Genomic DNA, 25,207 nt, shown 5'->3' on the forward strand with positions numbered 1-25,207 from the left:
GGAGTTAGGCAGAGTGCATCCAAAGAAGAGGAAAAGTTTTCTTCCGTCCGAAGAGCGAAATGATGTATCCACCAGCTATTAAAGTATCTCCTGCCGGTGCCTTATCGAACGACGACCAATGTCACCAGCGCCCCCTTCCGGCAAACTCCGGTTCGTCCGGCTGGTGCACCCCTCCTGGACGGCGCTTACTTTAGAATCCTAGTAGTCGACTAGAGAGACAGGATACCACGATCGCCCAGTCTTGCTCTTGACCCAAAGACAGAGGCGCGCTCTTTGGAACACCAAACGACTTTTTTGAAGTTCGTTCTATCAAAGGATTTTTATGATTCGTTGAAGGCCAGATGACGTGACCAATCTGGACCTTGGGCCATCCCGAGGATTTAATAGGAAACTTATTTTTTAGTTTGTTTGTGCGCGGACGGACAGGTCATTTCCGCATGTTTCCCTCTACAGATGTGGACAAATGGTATGCCCGGAGGGCGACTTGTCTGTTGAACCACCTTGTGGTGCGGTATTGGTGTGGTATGATATATTTGCTATGTATCATCCGGAGCATATCAATCTCTTGGTGGACAGAGACGTTACGTTTTTTAACGTTTTCGTTGGTGCTACATTGCATAGGATTCTTCCAGATCTGCTCGGCGACATCATCACCCGGTAAGCGGACTGTCCTTCAAATTTAGAATAGAAATGGATGATATCATTAATAATACACACAGTTTCGGTCAAGAATAACAAATATAGATATTTCAACAAGATTCGCTTCGAGCGAAGAAGATAATTCTTTGAACGCAAGCATAATAAAAATTAAACAGACAACAACAAATCACAAAAGGGTACTTCAAATGAAAACCGCCTTAATTTCGAGAAATGTTAAAACTTTTTAATGTTTTTAATAATTTTTGGCATTTTTTTAAAAAATTTTTAAACTTTTTTATTACACATTTAAGGAGGTATTTTTTTTTCTTAAACTAACTTAATAATATATTCGTACTGTGAGACATTATAATATTTTATAATATCCATGGGCATATGAAATGTAGCTGATAGAAGAGTTTGACATTTATGCTCGATAAAGAAATATAATATTTGTTTTAGATAAAAGGATTTTAAATGAAGAAGAACTCAATTAAACTTTGTATATCGAAACATTTACATATTTAATGCCTAAAATAAGTTACAAATTTGATTATTATATTCCTGAAACTTTAAAAAAAATGTATCATAATTAATAAAAAATGTTGATGAATTTCATTTTTTTCTGAAAAAATTCGCGAAATAATGATTTGCTTAAATATATTAATGTAAAAAAATATAAAATCAAATTCAAATATGTGAAAACAATGATCAATCAATCCCTTCCCCAAAAATCTTTAAAAAAAATATTATTCAAAAAATTATTATTAATCATAATAACGTTGATAAAATGGGAAAAGTTGTAGGAAAATGAAATTAATTGAATGTATCTTTTACAACCTGTAATATCAAATCGAAATGCAGACGATAAAATCATAGTCAAACATACGAAAATATTTTTCGCACCATATAAGGCAAGATCCATATATGTGATCAAATATGTATATGAGCGAATTAAATGTATACGTATACACATAAATAGAGAAAGAAGGAAATATTTTTATCAGAAGATATGATGGAGTTCTTTATAATACAGAAAACTTATTATACATTCTTTATTATACATAAAACTTATTATACATTCTTTATTATACATAAAACTTATTATACATTCTTTATTATACATAAAACAGTATTAAAAATAATTCCATTTTCTGTTCACTTGGCAATTAAAATGCGATTTAATTTTAAAAATATTGCAAAATGAAAAAAAAAAAAGGATTATATTAACAAAGAAAAACTTTAAAAAAAATTAATGTAAATAAATGCATGAAAACTAAAAATATAATAAAATTTGTAAATTATAACATTACATTAATGCTAGTTTTTATTCCCAACCTGTAATATTAAAATACTGTGAATGAAGTTTACCGCACATATGTATATTATTTTGATGGTTCCGAATCATCCATGATATAGATACTATTTATACAGTATAAAATAACTTATATTGTTTTTTTCCAAATAAAATAGATTTAAAATACAATAATAAGGTTTAATCTAAGTGTAAATAGGTTTAAAAGATATATCAGTATTGCGAATCATTATATTAGTTTGGCCATTGTTGCTTCACAATAAGTGAAAGTAAAAGATCCCAGATAATTTTTATCCGCATAATATAATTTTTAACGCTTAACCGAAAGAGCTATTTGTTAATAAGAATATGTATCGAGGAATTGAAAGACGGTATGAATTAAATTTTACAAAGCCGAGGCATTTAATTTCTGGATTCTAAAAGAAATGAGTGAATGGGACTGGAACGGCGTTTAAACCTCAAAAATGAATTTATATAATTTAGATTCACAAAACAGGGAACATTTTGCTTAATACAGAAGTGTATATGTCTCTTGGCAACTAAAATTCATCGCATGTAAATTCAACATTTTTTTTTGTGGAGTAAATTTAAGAATCAAGATCTTTTTGTCTACTGTTTAATATTTTGTAAGGATTTACTCTAAAATTTATCCAAAGCAAGATAATTAAGTCTCCCTGATTTATCAGCAGTATGAAGCATTTGTAGTAGTGGGTCGCAAAAAACCCCCAAGAAATATTAGATTCCAGACAATTTAGATCTGCATAGTATAATTTCTAATAGGAAAATTTAGTAATAGGAATAATTAAATTTTGCAAAGCAGAGTCTTAACCAAAAATTATTCCTGTAAACTTCATAAAAGAGGTGTCATTTCATGAATTATGGAAACTATTTATATGTTTGGGAAATCAACAATTTATGGTTATATTTAAAAAAGAAACTATTTAACGGGAGATTATTTGAAGGGTTTTTTTTTTGTTTTCTTTTTTCTCAAGATTTAAAAAAAAAATTCGAGACATTTATGCATAAAACGATTTAATTTCATTAATAATGATATTTGTAACTAATATATTTATGAATATTAAGATTCCTTAAATTTTTATGTTTAATTTACGTCAAAAAATATTTTATGTTGCTTTTTATAAAATATATATATATATATATATATATATATATTTCCGCTCTTTATGTTACAGAAGGTTTATCGTTTTTTAAAGTTTTGTAAGTATATTAATAGAAAAATAAAATCATTAAAATTATGAATTATTCTGGAATATTTTGTTAATTTTAGACTGCTTTTATACGGGAATTATTTTCTGAATACGTCCATTTGTATTTATGTAATTGAAGATCATTGCATTCCAGCACGTATTTCTTTTGCGTTTAAAAATATTTCAAGAAAAAATGTATATTTATTCTGCTTTATTTCTATATAATCAGTTTTGCTTAAGATATAATATTTATCTTGTATGTAAACACAAATCATGCTTCGACATTTTTTTTACCAAGAACGATCCAGTTTCGATTACATATAACTGATTATATTTGTCAAGTAATTGATTTCTTAAGATCTATAAGTTATTATTATAAAGAACTTACAGACATATGTATTATATACATTGTATGTATATGTATATTATATAATTATGTTTGGAAAGATAATATTAAATAATTCTTAGGGTTAATTATGTTTAAAAAGTTTTTTTTTATTTGCTTATTCATGAAAAATCTACAAAATTATTCATAAAAAGCTTACATATGAAAGAAGCATCTTGTCACAAAACGATAATCAGCAGTTTTGTTAAGATATTGATTATTTATTTAAATATGATCATTTCATGGTCGGATGTTCCCTTTTTCCGTAAATTTCTGCATTTACTGCAAAATATATCAATGTTAATGCCCTATATGTGATTAATCAGATTTCTTAGTAGCCTAATTAATTTTTATTTATTTATATCATAATATCAAATACTCATATTCCAAGCCGCGTTTACTTTGTTTTAAATTTTTAAACGTTAAACAGAAAAAAATGTAGCGTCAAGATGCTATTTTTTCTATTTAACGTACCGATTTTCTTGCAGTCTGTCTAAATATTTATCCAAAGCAATATGTAATATCAGTGTCATACTTCATGGAAGCTGAATATAATTTAATCATGCTACCCCTCAATCAAATAATTGAATCCCATAAAAGCGATAGATAAATAATAAATTTCGTAAATTAATAATAATATATTAGCATGACGTATGTTTGATGCTAATACCCATTAGTAGTACCGCCTCCTCATATAAACCTATTGGATGCTGTTAAGAGTCTTATGGGTTTGAATGTATATAATAGTATTTAAAGGGAGCAAAGGTTCTAGGGGTTTCACAGTTACGGTTTAGGTTATTAATTATGATCCTTGTCTTCAGATGGTACTGGGAAAATTAAGCTTGAGCTATGCATCGGATAAGACTAGGATTTGCAAATTATTCACCCCTACTACAAATGGGATTGTGTAAAAGGGATTTTGGTGCCTAGAAAATAAATTCTTAGGCACCTCCTTTAGTTTGATTTAATAAATGTAAGAACAATTAAATGATGTAAGCATTATGGTATATTTAAAGATATTTGGACAAATGGATTATGACGTCATGATAGAATATCAGACCAATCTCTTGTATGATTTTTTAATGTCAAGGTAAGTCAAATATCTGTAATGGTTCTAATGAACAATTTGACATGTTAGAGTTGGCGGTATTGCTTAATACTTATACATCCTATCACTTTTGTCGTAGTGAAAAGTGAATGTGATACATTGTTAATAATGTACATCAAATATGCACATCAAACATCCGTTTACTTATTTTCTTGTATATGAAGCATAACTATTGATAGCATTATAATCATCAAAAAAAATTGGACGAGGGACTTTAACGACTTTAACGTCTCAGACCTCCCTAAGTTGAAAAAATATGTTTCGAATTATGTCCTATCCTCTTTGAACTAGTGAAAAGTGAACATGACGTATTGTTAGTAAAGTACACCAAAAAGAAACAGTGATCAAACATCCGTTGATGACTGTGATCTTCGTATTTTCTTGTATATGAAACATAAACATTGATAGTATTGTAATCGAAAAAAAATGAACACGAGATTTTAACGAATTTTCAAGTTCCAGACCTCCTTGAGTTAGATAAACATGTTCCGTATTATGTCCTATATTCTTTGTCCTAGTGAAAAGTGAACATGACGCATTATTAATAAGATACATTAAAAAGGCACAATGACCAAACATTCGTTAATCACTGTGATCTTCGTATTTTCTTATATAAGAATAGCATCAGCATTGTAATAAAAAATAGACGAGTGATTTTAACGAATTTCCACTTTTCAGATCCCTCTAAATTGGAAAAACATGTTTCGAATTATGATCTATCCATGTTCACTTTTCACTTTGTCCTAGTGAAAAGTGAACATGCCATATTGTTAATAAGGTATATCAAAAAAGCACAATGATTAAACATCCGTTTATTACTGTGATCTTTGTATTATCTTGTATACGAAGCATAAGCATTAATAGTATTGTATTCCATCAAAAAAATGTAAAAGCGAGATTTTAACGAATTTTCTAGACCTCTCTCAGTTTGAGAAACATGTTTTTCGATTTATGCCTCTCGAATACGACTACTCAAAACTCGTCTGTGCTAGAAGGGTGGCATTTGAATTTTGTCTTTACACCAGATTGGTAGATTGGTCTTTTAAATTGATAGACCAATTTGGTCTATCAAATTTTGAACGAAATCCATTCTGAGGAAGTCCATCTGCCAGCTGTTTGAGTACAACTGAACACGATAACTACAAAATGTAAGGAACTAGATAAATAAAATTTAGTAGATATGTTTAGCATCTAAAATGGAGATAAAATCTGTCTAGATGTCAACCGTCTGTCTGTCAATAATTCCACATGCATGTGAACGGGCTAATACAAAATTTCACAATTCTGTAAATGAAAGTTCGCTCTTAGTTTTAGTATATAAAGTGTAGATTCTTATCAAATATTGTACTAGATCCGACCAAGTGTTGGACCTCTGCCAGTCTTTAATTTCACAAATATGTAAACTCGATAATTCAAATGAATAATGGTCTAAATGTATGAAATTTGGTATGTGATCTTGTGAATACAATTTTATTTCTAGGACAAAATGTGGTTTTAGTTCGAAAAAACAATATTTCGCCATACCATTTTTTTTTTATTTTTGGTTCTTGCGAAATTAACAGGATGGCAGCGATTGATCACCATGTTCACACGCTAGATTAAATAAAAATGCTTGATTCACTTTAAAGATTGATATATCGTAGCTCTTACGCACCAATGCCAAGCAATTAATACGCAAGTGTCGGTTTTCCTTATTGTATGCCAAAGTACACAGCTCTCATCTGCGAAATTCTAAAAATTAAAATTTAAGTGCTTGTGGCGTTTTTCTTCTTGTCCAAGGCTCACAACTTTATACATGTAGAGGGTGATAACACCTTTATTAAAGAGTATACCAGAAAGGGAAGACCACTCGAGCTAGTTTTTTTTTCAGTTGGAATATTTTAAATTATTATACAAATCTTTTACAAAAAATATGAGAACAATAGTCAAATATGAGGAATCCTTAACGCCCTTAAAGCTCTTTAAATGATCATTATGCCATAAGTTTTTTTTTCAATCGAACTATTAGATCAAAGTACGTGAAAATATCGTTCAATATATTATACAAAATTTCCACGATACTGTTTCCCGATATTTAGAATGCCGCACTATATAAAGAAAATGTTTAATGCAATTTTGTTGAACATTTTGTGATAAAATGTGAGGAAGTAAACGATCTTTACGGAAGCTGAACTAACTAATAATATAGGCAAAAGACTAAGTCGAGAACTGTCTCCATTTTTAGAAACCAGAAATGTTTACTGTTAAGTAAGCAAAACTTGAATAAAATAGGGATTTACTTATGAGACTTTTACTAATTTTTCCAAATAAAGATATGCAATTGAAGTAATAATTTATTTTTAAAAAAACTATTTATTTATTAGAAGACATTTTCATTCATCCATATTTAAATTCTATGCTGTCGTAAAAGCTTCAATCCATAAATTTGGGCTGAAAGGGGTTAATTTATTTAGTTAGTCTAAAATATCGAATAAAAAGCTGAAGTAAAAGTGACAAAAAATTAAAAAAATTAAATGCCTTAAGGTATGAAAAAATTCAGAATTGCATCACTGAATAAATATAATGTAATTATAAATGCATGTTGTTCGCAACTTTAAAAATTGATACATTTGTTAGATTCAGAAAATGAATAATTTATCTTTTTAAAAGGAAATTATTTTGATGTATCTGTTATTTTGAGAACTTGAAAACAAGCATAAATGCAAGTTTATTTTAACTTCCTATTTTCTTGAAATTGGATAGATAGTTGTTTGGTAGACATAAATAATGAGAAAAAGTGTATTTACCAGAAAATCTAAAAGTTTAGTTCAAGAAGTCCTGGGGAAAACGTGCAAATTCAAATCCTTTTTAATAATGCAAAGCATAATTTAAAAATAAAAATAGATTTTCGCATTTTTTTTTAAATATTGGAAATATAATGAATGAAAATTCAAAAAATAGTTTAAAAATTGAAAGTATTATTTTTATTCATTTCATTAAAATTTCATGATCCTGAGTAAAACTCAAGTCTAAAATAAAAAAAAACTAACCACAAAATATTTTTGAAAGTTTGAATTTTTAGCTTTTTTATTGCCTAAAAATAAGCAAAAAGTAACTTTATTAATGCATCAAAAGAAATAAATAATTTTTTATCCTTTAAAAGTCATTTATTTAATTATATTTCATAGCCTTTTCAAAGAACTAAATGGATTATGAGAATCATGGCGGGGAAAATTTTAATTTTACGAAATTTTTATAGTATAAAAAATATATAATAATGTGAGAAATGTAATTGGACGAACTTAAACAAGAGAAGTTATAGAAATGTTAATTCAGTATTAGAAATACATTTTAAACATTCAGATATTTAATAATATTAGAATTAATATTGTTAAATGTGCTTTCTCCTTAAAAAAATCAATTATAAATTCTTAATCTAATCCTTATCTAATGCATTTGAAATGGTTTATTCCGTATAAATAATCTTATATTAAACATATATATCAAGAAATGCATTATGTCGTGAATAATGAATTTTCCATTTATTTTAATATTTGGCTTTCATACATAAGCGACAGAGAGATAAAAATGTATTTTTGTACATACGTACTGCTTTTATTCTTCTGGCAATAAGTTATACTGATAAAAGTACAATGCTTTTGGAATTAAATTAAATTTATTTAAAAACGTGTATCTAGAATTTTTTTAAATTAATGAATACATTATATTTGACATAAAAAGTATATCGCATACAAAACGCCTGCGAAATAACATTTAAAAAAAAGTGCTCAAATTATATATACATACCACCTTTTAGTAGCATTTAATCAAATTTAATACTATTTTTTGCTGATTTGTTTTTTTATTTAAAGATAAGTCATACGTTTAATAAATTTAAACTTGCTTGAAAATTGTATTTATAGATATTTTTAAGTTAAAATATAAAATACTGTTATGGAAATCGTCCGGTGGATGTACAATTAAAGAAATCTCGCACACTGGATAATAAAATATGACCTTTTATTCCAAGAAAAATGTGATACGCATGTAACAAGAACATCACCAGGCGTACATAAAAGACAGCAATTTTCGAAATTCGTAAGCAATGAGACAATCGCTAAATAAGAAAAAAATATAAATATTGGGTTGGCAACTAAGTAATGCGGATTTTTTTTAGAAAATCAAAGACAATTTTTTCATGGAACTAAATAACTTTATTCTGTAATGTATTGCCCATTTTGATCAATGACCTTTTGCCATCTTTCAGGCAGCATCATAATCCCACGTTCATAAAACTTCTGGTTTTTATTAGCAAAAAACTGAATCAGGTACGATTTGACATCATCATCATTATTGAAATTTTTACCATTCAAGGAGTTTTGTAAAGATCGAAACAAAAAGTAATCAGATGGTGCAAGGTCAGGACTCTATGGTGGATGTGGCAAAACATCCCAACCAAGCTCCAATAATTTTTGCCGAGTGACCAAAGATGTGTGTGACCTTGCATTGTCATGATGGAATACCGCACCTTTTCGATTTGTCAATTCGGACCGCTTTTCTTCAACTGCATTGTTTAATTTCGTTAGTTGTTCAATGTAGACATCAGAATTGATCGTTCGGTTGGGTGGTAAGAGTTCAAAGTAGACAATTCCTTTGTAATCCCACCAAACTGATAACAAAACCTTCTTTTGATGAATATCAGCTTTTGATGTTGTTTCACCTAGCCTGCTCCACGATCTTTTCCGCTTGATATTGTTGTAAACAACCCATTTTTCATCGCCAGTTATCAGTCGTTTTAAAAATGGATCATTTTCCTTACGTTTCTTTAGCAAATCGCAGCTGTTAATGCGTTGCGTTAAATGCGTTTCTTTCAGTTCGTGAGGAACCCATGTATCGAGTTTTTGAACTTCGCCAAGTTGTTTTAAGTGATTTTCAATGCATGTATGTGATACATGAAGCTTCTCTGCAATCCCACGTGTTGTACTGTGACGATCCGAATCGATTATTGCTTTGATTAGGTCGTCATCAACTTCAACTGGACGACCAGAGCGTTTTTCATCTTTGAGTGAAAAATCACCAGGACGAAATTTGGCAAACCAATTATGACACTGCCGTTCTTTTAAGGCTTCGTCACCATAATCAGCACATAACTTTTTTATGAGCTTGCGATGAATTTTTCCCTTTGCGGAAATAAAAAAGCAAAATATGACGAAAATGTTCCTTCTGATTTTCCATTTTTCAACGAACGCCAAACAAAAACTACGCGACCGATCAAAAAACTTTTTTTTACTGATTGACAACTGAATGGCCAACTATCAAATAACAAAATGTGTTTTACATTTGTACAACGTCTTCAAACCTAAAAATTCAACTGAAGCCATCTATGAGTGAAATCCGCTATTACTTAATTGCCAACCCAATAATAATAGCCGCAAATATACCAGGACTCACTTCACATACATTCAACTACTTTTAAGATTACCTGTAAATTTCTTTTATTAAGAGAAAGAAAAATAAATTGAATAAGAAGTGATTGTTAGAAAGAAATATTACAGATTCATAACATTATGCACAAAGTTAATAATCGACTTTAAAGAAAGAATATACTAATCGTTTAAGTTTGAAACTATAATATTTTTGAAAAAATAGTTCATTAATAAGTTTATAATAGCCAGTACTAAAATTAGGTATCCTTCCATTTAAGAATTGTTTAAAATATACCCAACATTATGAAAACAATTATATTTCATTGTTTCCATTTGCAGTAATTATCTTCTCGAATATGAAGTGGTCAGAGTGAATGCATTGTAAATATCAACAAATTCAACCTTCCGTCTATAATAAATCTTCAAATTTAAGACTTCAACGAATTAAAAAAAATCATTTTTAGAATTATATCTAACTGTAGAAGAGTACAATACGGTGGAGAGTCAGTTCGGCCGATATTAAGTAATATTATCATCAGATTATAGATATTCGTCTCTCTTTTGATGGATTTTATGAGCGGCAGATTTGTATGTTATTCACACGAAATTAAGTTACAAATTAATACCTTAATCACACAAATTTAACTAATTAATATGTTAATCATAATGTGATTGTATGTGAGGTAATAATTCAAGAATTGCGATGAGAAAGTTATATGAAATTCGTCAAACAATTATAATTCTGTGTTCATATTTGTATTATAGGATTCGAAATGAATGGAATATTGTTCCATAGACAGTATTCCATTGTAATTCGAAGTTAAGCACGGTCCATGCTAATTATTTTAAAATGATTTTACATAATTTTCTTCAGAATCTTATAATTGAGTTTGCTTATTAAAGATTGTATTTACTGTATTAAAATAAACAAACCTTAAAATATTGTATTAAATGATCTAATTTATTTTAACGAACACGAACTTAATAACTACCAGCACTTTCAAGGTATCCATTTCGGTAGCAATGTTCTTAATGTTAGAAATGAGCACGCATTTCTAATTGTAAAAAGGCTTTAAATGATATAAAAAAAATAATAGTTCAATACAATAAATGTGTATGCAAAAATTTTACCAGGTCTAAATGTTTATACATTCTGACATTGCTACCCGATGATACCGGGATAAGAAGCTTCTGAAATAGTAGTTGGTTCTATCCACCCTGATGGGCACAGAAATGATGTAGGGCCATCTATTCCCTACGGATGACAGGAAGTGTCCCCAACGGGAGTGGTTATACTGTGGCCTGTTATCGTCCTTAAGATTCAACCTTAGTTCTCATCAATGCTTCGTGGCGTCGGGTTATTCAGATGTTTTCTGTGTGCATACGGGGGTTCGGAATATCTGTTTATAGTTATAGCTACACTCCTGCAGTATTATTGGTCATGTTTAATGAAATATTATATTTAGCGATATATTAGAATCTTAAAAAAAAATGACTTTTCTCTGACCGAAACTATCCAATTTATAAAGTTTTGAATTTCTTTATTTCATGCTAATTAGCGATTATCATTTCTTTAAAGCGTCTTTGTCTGCTGGTTCTTTCTGGAGTTAGCAGTTGAAAGAGTCTATAATTACAGTATTCACAATCATATAACTCTGTTATTTTCAGTATTAGATAATGAGTTTTGTTCAAAACATTTGTGCACCAAGAAAATTTTAATAAATATCACTAATAAAAAAAAGGAATTTCAGAAAAATTATATTTAATATTTCAGCTGCACCTTTATAGTCTCAAGTACAACAAATTGAAATTCTTTACGTCATTTAAATCACCTTTCTAATCTAAGACTTTTCAGACAGAGATTAGAGCGGGCATCCAGCATTAATTAACATATTATTATATCAATACAATTTTTTCTTAAATAACAATTTTTTCGGGCAAATCCACCAAACCATGAATTAAAAAGAATTTCCATTTTTCTAAACCCATTTGTTTTGAAGAGTAAAGCAATGATAAAAATACAATTTAACTGAGGTTGGGCATTCATCATTTTGGGGGTTAAGGTCCATTTTATGGAACACTGCCCGAAGTTTCCCGCTATATCTGAAGTTGTCGTATTAGAGGACTTCCGCTGACATTTGGCAAAGGCCCATAAACTTAAGTTTTAAGTTATACTAGCAATAATGAAACTTTCTTCTTTCTGTTAAGTAAATATCTGTTTGTGAGTTATTTTTAAAATGGAATGGAATAAGACTTGCAACGTTTTACTATTTCAATGGCATTTAGGATTCTAAATGCGAGAAATTTATTGCTGTCATTTATTATGCTAGATGTTTCGTTTTAAAATTAATTTGATTGTTCCAAATTCTAAATGAATAAATTAATTGTAAACTATCTAAAATTCTATCCTGATATAAAGGAAGGTTTCACGAATGTTTCATAATAGTTGTAATAAATATTTAGAATTAAAGCACTTTTATATTTTAAAAATCTTACAAATTTATTAAATTAAATTTTTTTTTAAAAAATGGATAGATTTAAAAAAAAAAGAAATTTCGTTATTTGTATGAAAAAGAATTCAAAATGAGATATTTGTGATGTAAATGAAGTTTGTTTTTTTGATAGAAAGGACTCGATTTACTGGAAAATTGTAAATAACTTATTTCATAGTAAAAATGAAGCTGACTAATGTTCATTCATACCTTTTTCGGTAGAACAGACAGGGGATTTTGTATATCCGAACAGTGCCATATTCCGAATCGCCAATGAAGCATTCATCTAATCAAATTCATTAAGTAACCGTACAATTTGCTATAAAATATTTTTTTCTCAAATAATAAAATTACGAAGAAATGCTTAGATAGCGAATAATCAAAATAAAAAAAAAATAACGGAGAACTGCTTAAAGACCGATAGCGAATAAGGCTTATTTTACTAGTAATTACTAAATTTCCATTAAATCTGAATTCCATCTTGATGTATAATACGTATTTTGGATACATTGAAACATATGTTTTTTTTGTTTTGTATGTAACCACAATCTTTCTAAATTTTTCAATTTAATATTAATTTAATGTCAAATTCATTAAAAAAAACCAGGCCAAAATTGGTTAAAATCACCACAAATGGTATCATTAAATCGTATAGAAGGCTTCGAAATTATGCAAACACACATATAATGGTTGTTAAAATTGATTTTTGGAAAAAATGTTGAATATATATTTTTTTTTAATTCAACATTCTTTGTTTCCCAACACTTTATCACGTAAAACGCTTGAATTTTGTTTCTATAGTCATTCTTTAGAAAGTTTTATTTTTGCAATTGAAGAAAAAATATTGTAATGTTGTTTTACATAGTTGAATTCCCTTTTTTTTAATACCAAATTTTGGAAAAATCTTACGAAGAAGTACTATAAATTAAAAACTAATTCATTTCTTCTTTCAAATTTCGCATAATAAAGTTTTAATACATACTGAATTTCTTAAATTAGAAAATAAACCGTCTGCTCATTTGAAAATATTTTACTGTTTATTTAATGTTCTATAATGCGAACAAAAAAATTAAAACTTCTTTTTATTTATCAATAAAAGTCAAATAGTTAAAGAACGAATGGAAATACTGATTATTTCGTAGATACAGAACAGAATAATATAGTATTATGTGCACAATTTTCAACAAATTTATTTACTAAACTTCGAAAGGCTTATTTTTTACTTTTTGCTTCTTTAAAAATAAAAAATATATATACATCCTGTTTTAAAAAAGTTATTTTATTTTTTTTACTTTTAAATAATATACATTTTCATTGATTTTTTATTAAAATAAAAAATTTGATATTAAAATAAATCTAATAATGTTACAACATTAAAAACAATTCAATCGTTATCACATATTTTTAGATAAATAAGTCTTTAGTTGTATTACTAAATATTAGCGTAACATTACAATATTCAATAAAAACTTTTATTATGCACCAGAACTTCATAATTATCAATTAAACATAATGTCAAAGCCACGTAAAATACATAGAAAACAAACAGCTTTAATTTTCACTCAAATGACGTGTTCTGTGCTAAATTACCTTCCAAAAGTTAAAATTAATGGAAATACACAAATGGATCAGGATTCATTGTAAAAAGTATAAGCAAAGTTGTTTATGCCTGAAAAGCGATTAATGATTCTAATGCAACATTTCAGTAGAAAGAATATGTTAACATCGCTTTACAAGTCGTAGCAACATAAGAAAGGTAGTCGGCGATGCGATAAAACGCGTTGATTCGCCAATGAATCGGTCCGCCTTATTCTTGTATTCTGCTTGATAAACGATTTACCAATATGTCTCAAGCTTTGTACTTTATTTTACGATTCGTATATGACTCTTTTTATCTAATATTTTTTTCAGTATTCTATAGCTGATTTCCAAAAAAAAACCCTAGTTAGCTCATCACTTCTAGTATATCGAACAAAAATGTTTCTAAATGAAAAAAAATGATGGTATTGACATTTTCAGTAACAAAAGAATAATAATTATATTAAAACATTAAAATACTAAACAATTACAACCCTGCTTAACAGTTCGACAAAATTCGAATTAAGTTGTTTCATTACAGTGAAAATGTGCCTATTATACTTATAGAGATTTAAGGTTCTATGCTGCCTCAAGTTTTGACACATTTAGAGCTTGTTAGTTAATACTCCAGGCAAATAAACATTGGAAATATATTAAAATAAAAAAAAAATTATAAGATTATCCAATATTGAGAAAAACAGCAATAGAAAAAGAAAAGATGGTATGACATTGACAAAAAAAATGATGTATTAACATTTTCAACAACAAAAGAATAATAATTTTATTAAAACATTAAAATACTAAACAATTACAACCCTGCTTAACAGTTCGACAAAATTCGAATTAAGTTGTTTCATTACAGTGAAAATGTGCCTATTATACTTATAGAGATTTAAGGTTCTATGCTGCCTCAAGTTTTGACACATTTAGAGCTTGTTAGTTAATACTCCAGGCAAATAAACATTGGAAATATATTACAATAAAAAAAAATTATAAGATTATCCAATATTGAGAAAAATAGCAATTAAAAAAAAACATCTGCAAGTAGATATTTATAACAATACACCTCATACCGTAACTGCCATATAGCTCAGAAAGAGTTGGACAGTTGGTACCCGGAAAATTGTACGTAATATTGAAGAACTTTGTCATGTGCTCGGCGTGGTTCAATGGTTTGTTATCCTGATAGTTGTTCGTGAGTTGAGGTAATATACCGGCTTGACCTGCACTAGATGCTGAGGCCAGAACCGCTGTGATATAGACACTGAATACTGAGGCTAGAGCTGCTGAGCTATCGGCACTGGATGCTGAGGCTGGAAATGCTAAGCTAGTAACCCCTCATGAGATTCCGCATAACACATATACCGCTCTCCGTGGCTAAACCATTGGCGTCGTATTAAAGCATGCTTGTAGATGATCAATGCACTGTGCAAATGTTCGTAGATATTTGATGTTGAAAAATCCGATTAGCCCGCATATACTTTGAAGATTTTTGTTATATTTAAATGTTTATGATCATTAAGTACCATTAATCACTATTTTATGCCCTAAAATTTGAAATGAAAATGAAAAAAATTGTGTAATAAGCTGTTTAGTATCTTTACCCAATTTTGATTCATTACTCATAAATGATATATTACAGATTATTAATACTGCAAACATTTATGTTTTTTATTTATATTGCATTAAAACTACTACTTAGGAATTTTAGAGGATATCTAAGCTTATTGCGAATTGATAGATGACAAAATTTCGAATATATTTGCTGTGAATTTAATATTTCTAAACTAGCATGCTGAATGAAATGAAAATAAGTTGTATTCAGAAAAGTAAGAATAAGATTTTCAATTAAATATTTACCTATAATGATAAGAAGAAATAATATCAGCTTTATATTTATAGCAAATTAGTATTTATATTTATTAATTATTTCCTCCTTGTGGAAGAAAAATTTTGGCGATATGGTGAATTCTGAAATTTATTTCTTTTTTATTGTTTTTTAGAATGTTCTGTAATTTCCATATATATATATATATATATATATATATATATATATATATATATATATATATAAAACCAAATTTAGTAAAAATATTAAATTATTATAAGCAAACAGAATTAAAAAAAAGAAGTAATGAATCCGACCTGAAGACTCTTAAGGGTCACCCTCAGGCAAGGATTCTATGAAATTTTCGGGTTACGAGGGGTCAATATTTTTGGACGACTGTCAGACCCCTCACAGAAAAAAAAAACCTTGTTTGAATCCCTGCCTGAGGGTGACCCTTGAGAGAGTCTTCAGGTCGGATTCATCATTTCCTTTTTTGATTCCTTTTGCTTATAAAATACGTTTGCTAATTTGGTAATTTCATCTTTGTTTTAGTAGTAGCAGCATTAGCGCTCTCTAAATACATTTGGATCCTTTTTAGTTTGATTCATAAATAATAATTTATGAATCAAGTTTTTTTTAGTTTGATTCATAAATAATAATTGTTAATTGAAATAATTTCACAATGCTTGTATTTTTGATCAATTTATATATATATATATATATATATATATATATATATATATATATATATATATATATATATATATATATATATATATATATATATATATATATATATATATATATATAGTTCTGCAGCATATTCATGTGACAGGGCATAAATATTTCTTCATACGGTTTTTTAGTCCATAAAGTTGCCGATAGATGGCGCTGTTGACAATAAACTTATAATTGAAAATCTCATCAGAATTTTTTGATATCTTTAAATAAATGAAAATCTCAACATAATATTACCGAAATGTGTATCATCAGCCGGGATCACATATTGTAATCGGAGGACGAAATTAGTAGACATTTTCTAGAAAGTGGCCAACAGAATGGTTGCACATGCGTAACTGATTGGCCAATGTTTTCCCTCTCCTGTGAAGCATGGATAATTTAAAACGATTACACGGCTATCAAAACACACCTTTAGGAATCTGAAAACGTCAGCTGAAGAACCGCGAGGCCTCACGCCATCTTGCATAAACCAGGATGTTGCATATGGTTCAAATAAAACGTTTTCAATGTCCACAAAATCCTTCAAAATTTGAATATCTATCTTTGAAGTCAATGTATCAATTAGAAAAAAAGGGTCTAATCACGTCTCTAATGGAATAAAATCAATTCTGAGAATAGAATGATTTTAGAACACACACATAGGGGGGGGGCTCTCAGCTCCCAAATTTGCTAAGTTTGCTTATTGATGAATCATTGAGACGAAAATGTACTTGATCTGAAAATCATATAGAGTTCACATCAATATTGCCACCATCAATCATGCTCAGCAATTTAGTTGCAAATATGTTCCTTTACTCTTTGGATACGGTATGAAGCTGCTGTATGTGTGAATTTTGCACTGGAACAAGGGTAAACACTCATGCATTATCTTATGCTTCATCGTTTTACTCACCTAACATGCGGCTGCAGTTTTTTCGAAGTGATTTTCTAGGGTAGTTATTTTTAATCACTGTATTCTCTCCAAAAGTCCGCAGTCAGTTCTTGTGTTTACCATCAACTTTTCTTCAAGGTTTTCCTTAAAAATACCTGCTTTACCATTCGTTATAGATTATAGCATGTATATTATATCTTTTAATATACTACCTAATTTAGCGGTTTTTCTAATGACGCAGATATTTTTACAGGCGTTTTAATATCACATTTCGTGATATATGCTGGCGTCAGGGTAATACAAGATACTGCATAATTTTTATATTTTTTTAAATAAGTTTGGAATTCACTGTGATAGAATGTTCTGGCAATGCCTATTTCTATCATGCAGCAATGATGCATTACACAATGGTTTCAAACATCCCCTTTCTCCTGAAGGTGGCATTTTTAATCATCATATATTTAATACCGATTCATCTTTGAGCATTCATCCCTCTTCTGAAATTTATGAGTATATTAATGAAACATAATGTATATATGGTGATGATATTATGCAGGAATATATATTATTGTATGCCTTCAATACTTTTAAAAACATTTTTGCTTTTTCTGTATGCATTTAATAGCAGAAATAGATGCATTTAACGAAAACGAAATCATGAATTAAACGAATCATTTCCAGATATAAAAATGTCATTCAATGCAATTATTATTATAAAAATTTGGTGAACATAATAATATTTCGAGCATGTTTCATTTTATTCCTATTTAATATATTATAGTTTAATATCTTATATTAAACATGCATATACCGTAATGGATATGAACATAAAAATGCATTAGGGAACATAATACCTTAATGCATTAGAAACTGCTAAAAATTAAAAGAAACAATTAAATTTGAATTAAAAAATAAGAGAAGGGAATAATTTTTAAGTTTGATTGGATAATTATGAAAAACATACCTTATATAAGATCTAAGCGAATAATACTTCGTCTGATAAGTTTTTAAAGCCTTTTATTCTATTTTTTTTTTCTTTTTTTAAATTTGTAGATCAAAATAATATTTATGTCAAATATTTACAAGGAAAAACAATTTAAAAATTATTTTTAATGCCAGCTATAATAATATTTGTGAGCTTAGAACATCATGTAAAGTATTAAATGTTCACTTCCAAGCAGGAAAAGAAAGCATTATCTCGAGAAAGGAATTGTAATTCTCTCTCTCTCTCTACATATTACTGATTCAATATTCACCGCAATATTTTTCGTATTAATATTGAAACTTCATGTTATTTATAAAGTTGAAAACACAATAAAATATCCATAGTTTTGCATGCATATTCAAAAGGGCATTGCAGATTCAAAAAGGTTCGCTGGAAATAAACAGCATTGCAACGAATCGGTGCGATTTATATATTTTCAATACTTAAAGAGAAATAAAACTATATAGAGGAAACCAAACACATCAATAAAGAGCTAAACCCTTGGGATATGCGGGGATGCAAAGTTGATGCTTACAAAATGAAATGGAAAAAGGATCAAAAATGGAAATAGGAAAAGATGAGAATATGTTGTAGGTTATTGCTACTTCAGGATGAAATTCCCACTCGTACATGTATATGCGTGCATTTATGGTGACAGTATATTATCTGAGTATTTTATTTTTGATACAAATACTAGAAAAGGATATTTTCTTTCTCGACAGGATATATTTTGAGGATACATATAACTAAGTACAAAATTATACGATTCCGAACCATCCTTTTTATGTGAAAAGTTCTTCGAATAGCTTGATTTTAATATGCAAGCCCCAGAGGGGATTTTCTGTGAAAATGATGTCGAAAAAGTGTTGAAACTCTTCTTAACATAAATCCTTTTTGAAACCGATATAACCAAGCTTAGACTGTTGCAATTCCAAACGAACGATTTCTAAAAGAACATGTGAGTATGCATGTCTTAATATATTTTAAAGCACATATTGGTTGAAATGTTTTAATAAATCGTTAGAATATCAATAACTATATTCGTTATTTTCATGATTTAATGTTAGCTTAAATCAAAAGCATATATAAATATTTTAAAAAATAAATATGCATTTAATAAAATGTATTGCTTATTAAAATTAATTTACTTTATTTTGTTGGACACAAAAACTTGTTAAAAATTTGGAAAATGTGTATTGAATATTTATATAAAGACCTGCCAGATTTCAATGTTCATGTTTATCAAATTAAGTAAAGTATATATTTCTTACTTCATTGGTATGGCGTTAATGTCCTGGAAGTCAAGGCTTCTGGTTTCGCAAGAATATGAGTTATGTAAATGCATCTAGCGCTCCTAAAAAAAAAAAAAAAAAAAAAAAAAAAACTTCGAGGAGATGAAAGTCTTTCTACTTATTTGAATTCCAATTTTGGGGTGGGTGGGAATGTCAGTTGAATCATTTTATTTACCTGAAAAAAGAATAGGATGTCTGTTTTAAAGTAGATAGTTTCTCATTTCAAAACGGGACGTCACGAAACGAAACTCTTTCTTCTGGTGCTTACAGGCTTCAAGGTCGAGCGTGCCTTTTTTCCAGAATACCTCTACAGCTTTAGACTTAGTCATCAATTTATGTCATAAACATAAATTTCTTAGTCATCAAAGTATATTTCTTTATTTTCACGTATACGAAGTACTCAATAGTTCGTATGGAAAGTTTTGTGAAACTTCCGTTGCAATTTACAATGAACACCTTGCATCATTGGAGTGTTGATAATTTGTAGCACCATGTAGCGAAATTTAAACTGACAAGCTCCAAACAGTAAGCAACGAACAAAAATTAGCTGAAAGGTGCGCTGATGATTCTCAGTCACTTGAATCCTAATCAAAGAAGTTTTCGAATATTCGAACAACCTATTTTTTTGCGGGAAATTAGGTTTTGGAAGCATGTGTCATTATATCGATGCGAATCGGGCAGATAGTTAGTTTTTTACACTTCAGTTTTTTTTTTTTTGTAAAAATAAATTAGAATAAAGCGATGTCACAATTGAAGTTGCAACAATTATTGCAACTTCTTCACCATTAACAAAATCAAAAGGTGAAATGTTGAGTAAAATTTAATTGGATCATTAAAAACTACTGTAGCAAAAGCACTTCTCTCTGTCTGTGATGAATCAATCATTTGACTAAAATCAAATGCATCGTCTAAAATCGACCTTATCTTCTAAAAATTTGAGTTCATATTTCGATCATTTCTAATGTTATTAAGTTAATGAGCTTGTAGAATCATTTTTCATGATTTAAACTTTTTGTCTGTCTACTTTTCTAATTCATATGTATTATGTATTACTTATGTATTCCTCAAATCATCTGTGAATTAGATAGAAGTTCCATACATAGCCATTAGAGTCAGATTGTAAACATGTATCTAATGCTGTGCCATATTTGTGAAACGTGCGAAGAGTTTATCCAAATGAAATACCTGATTGGCTTCACTATATTCTGAAATTAAGCAAATTCCATAATTTTTAACAATAAAAACAACCTGATACGCTTTGTCACTCAAAATTAAAGCAGATTTTACAAAGAAATATTATAAATATTTCTTTGTAACTGTTATACTAGTATACTATTTTAAAATTTCATTTGCACATATTCACTCCATCCAAAGAAAATAATTTATTTATTTATTTTAGCCAACGTTTTCATAGTTAAAATCTAAAATGTTTTATTCAGAAATTTTTCGCAATCGAAAAACAAAATGTACACCGCAATCGGAGTTTAATGTTAAAGTTATTTGTTTTTATTACAGTATTACAGTATGTGTTTTTTCCCTGGATAACAGTTTTCAAAATTTTATGCAAATTAGCATTTTTATCTAGCTTTTGAATTACATTAATTTATATCTTACATTCCATTTCAGTCTTGATTAGATTAAAAATTTAATAAAAATTGATCCGGAAAATTATTTCTATATTTTTGTACTATGCTATTCTGTAGTACTGTACTATATTCTTTATTTCTATTTTTAGTACTATACTATACTCTATATTTCTATTTATAATTACAAAGTATTTAATGATATACTCTTCTATATTTATCTAAATTTTTGAAACATAATTTAATGCAATGCCTCTTTCTGTTTTGAAATTCAGTGGTCTAAAATCAGATATAATTGTATGCTTATAATATAGATTGAAATGTGCTTCTATAACCAGAAATGAATCACATGGCCAACATACATTTAGCGAATAGCTAATAGTTTTTGAGTTTAGTAATATTGGTCATACATTAGTATAAGATATATACCAAAGTCAAAAATAAACATTAAGATTATTACCCTATTGCCTTAACTTAAAATATTACTTAGAGACTATAACCAAAAATTATAGATTATTATTTTTTTTTAATTTGGCGAATAAAACTATTCAATAAGCAGTTGAGACCCTAGTATTTTGAAAAATACTAAAATAATATTTATAATTTTTTATTCATTAATACGTATTTTTTTAATTAATAATTTCTTGTTAGAGATAAAGCTTTTAAATCATCAATAGGAAATTTAATTTGAGAACAATAGCTTATGGAAATATCAAACAAGAAATGACATTACAGTTTACATGCATTATTCACACTATGGGTTATATAATATTTGTATTTAATTATGCATCATTATTATAATGATTGTGATTGTATAATAATTATTGCCTGTTAGACTATATATAATCTTGCTGCGTTATTGAATCATATTAAAACCACTTATTACGACTGTTTGACAGATACGTTCATTAATCATCAAATTTAAATATCTCAATTTAAAGAGGGGATATGATAATTAAGTAATCATGTTATCATCATTAATAACGCAATTGTTCTGCATGATCGGATAATCAGTATACTGCGCGATTTCAAGCTGAGAACTGTATACTCAGTAATTTGTAGTTTTGCAGTCAATAATACTGAAATTGATCCGTAAAAGAGTGATTTTTTAATTGCAAACTTATTATATAAATTTAACTTTAATGATATTTATATTTTTCAATCAGTAATTTTTACCAAAATTTTTAGGGGAATGTGGCTGAATTTAAAGTTGCTTAGCTTTCACAACTAATTTACAGTTGAAAAAAAGACATATATAGGCTAATATGTTAAAATGTATTCATTATTTTTAAATAGTGTTTTTAAGCTGTCATTAACTGCAAATTAAGTATTGTAAAGCTCATTGAAAAACAATTTAAAAGTTCAAATGTTGGAAATATAACTACGAAATAAAGAAAAATTATAATGAGAAAAATTTTCACCGTGCCTTTTTCTGATATTTTAGATCTTACTGCTCAGTCATGTTATGTCCTAATTTATTCCATTTTTTTATGTGATTGAAATGTAATCCCATTTTCTTAGTTAAATGCAATATCCATACTTTAAAGCGTTTTAGTACAAATATTCACCGAATCTTTAAATACACCGGCATAAACCTATAAACAATAATCTATAGTCAATAATCTGAGTAATCTATAGCCAATTTTTCGGCTATAGATTACTCAGATATTTATTGAGGATAGTGGAGATTCAAAAATTAAATGTCTTTTGATTTTATATTATAATGAGAGTAATGTTTTGAACAACTTTGTAAAACCGGATATAAAAGATTTTAAATCCATAATTATAGTGTTGTATTGCCCGAAATAACAAATTTCCATCATATATAATATTTATAATACAGTATAATAAAAAGCTCAGATGGATTATTTTATAGATCTAAAATACTGTTTTAAATTTACAAAATAAATGATAATTTATATAAATGATAATTTATATATATTTAAAATAATAAATAAAATTCATTTCAGCTGTGCAAGACGGACAACTCTGTTAAAATTATATTTTGCGATTTCTCTCCAAAAATGGATCGCAATTTACAGCGGATTTAATTTTCTTAAACTTTTATATGAAATAAATATCGAGGAATAGGGAAAACAGCTGCAGTTTGAGAACTATGCTAAACGGTTTTTCCTTTAGTAAAGGTGGGCCGTAGTGGCCTTGTGGTAAGCCTAAAAGTTTTGGGTTCGAGACCCGATTCCACCGAAGAAAGTTACGTTAAATCCATCAGTTTTGTTACTTCAAAAAGTTACGTTACCGTAACACCGAAGAAGTTTCGTTGCACGTTAAAATAGTCAGGGTCAAACGTCCTCTCGCTGGTGTGGTGTGGAGAGGGAGGGGTGCCAGCTCAGGTGTTGACCTTGTCATCTCACCACGGTTCAAAATTACGAGGTCCGTCCCAAAATAGCCCTAGTGTTGCTTTACAAGGGGATGTTAATATAATTAAACTAAACTAAACCTTTAGGAAAGATACAACTCAGGGAGCATCTACTAATGCAAAATATTGTGAGATATTATATAATATTATTGAATATTTAAAGGTATTACACAATATTATAAATATTGTTGAACATTATACAATTTATATATATACCTCTAAAGGCAAGTCAGAACAACCATTCGAGATGATATTTTAGGTATAGAAATTATTCAGATGATGTGCTCGAGATTCTCTGACCGACAACTTAGTGGCGTTCACGGCTACGGTTATAAATATAGAAATTCGAAATTATCAAATGACAACGCCGACTTTTCCCATCGCAAATTGTTCAGCGCATGTGAAAACCCAAAAGAACTTAGAAATAAGATGTGTGTCACAAAAAAAAAAAAAAAAAAAACCAGAAGGAATAAAAACGGCTTGTTATGCTTGCACATACACACACACACACACAAACACATCAAAAGAAGAAAAAACAGCTTTGCAAACAGGTTAAAAAAAAAGAAAGAAAGAATGGAAAAAAAGAAAAAAAAACAATCTTGTGCACGAGAAGAAAATTTGCATATGACAAAGGTAATCATTAATGACAACACAAATCGAAGATAAGGAAACTTATTTGCATAATACATTTTCCTCATGGGTCCCATCAACGGCAATTGCTTATTGCATACGGAAAACCGAACGTAACATAACATAAGAGATGTTTGCAATTTAACGCTTGATAAAGTATTTGATCAAGTGTATCCCGGATTTGAGATATCCCAGAGAGAGATTGAGTCTTTTTTTGAGGGGGGGGGTCACAGAATTGTTTTTTCTTCTTGCATAACACGTCCACTTTTTATAATATGCTCTTCAGGATTTTCACACACATGAAGCATTTTCAGACTGGAAAAGTGGGCGTTGCCATTCGAAAATATCGAGTTTTTTTTCCTCTAACGGTAACCGTGAAGACCACTTTCTTACCGTTCACCGAATTCAGAGCCTATTATACCTCTGAATAATTGTACCTGAAATCTCATTTCGATCTATAGAATGGACCGTCTGCAAAAGGTCCATATATGGACAACGATTTTTATAACCACCTTGTATTATATGCATGTGTGCTTGCGCGCTCTCGCTCGCTGCTGGAATTAAAATAGTTTTCTCAAGATTGTTCGTTAATATTGTATGGGTGACTGGGCAGGCACTCATCGATCAGATATCTGTCATATAAAATAAAATTTTGCTAATTCAGTCTAGTAGTTCACTTAAAATCTCTGGTTTATTTTTTTAAATATCTAAATTCAACTGAATTCTTATCGCAAAAAAAAAAAGAACTTTTGAAATAAATCAACATAATTTCA

At 28.7% G+C, this 25,207-nt stretch overlaps 1 protein-coding gene across 1 annotated transcript in view; it reads left to right on the forward strand.

Moving 5' to 3' along the window:
- Positions 1 to 224: 224 nt before the first annotated feature.
- The window catches only part of LOC129985171 (hemicentin-1-like), a 515,751-nt gene continuing 490,768 nt past the window's right edge, over positions 225 to 25,207 (forward strand). The window contains exon 1 of the mRNA XM_056095097.1: positions 225 to 657. Coding sequence (XP_055951072.1) covers positions 438 to 657 — 220 coding nt within the window. The 5' untranslated portion in view covers positions 225 to 437. The remainder of the gene's footprint in view (positions 658 to 25,207) is intronic.

Source organism: Argiope bruennichi, chromosome 9 (genome assembly GCF_947563725.1).
Source record: "Argiope bruennichi chromosome 9, qqArgBrue1.1, whole genome shotgun sequence".
Taxonomy (NCBI): Eukaryota; Metazoa; Arthropoda; class Arachnida; order Araneae; family Araneidae; genus Argiope; species Argiope bruennichi.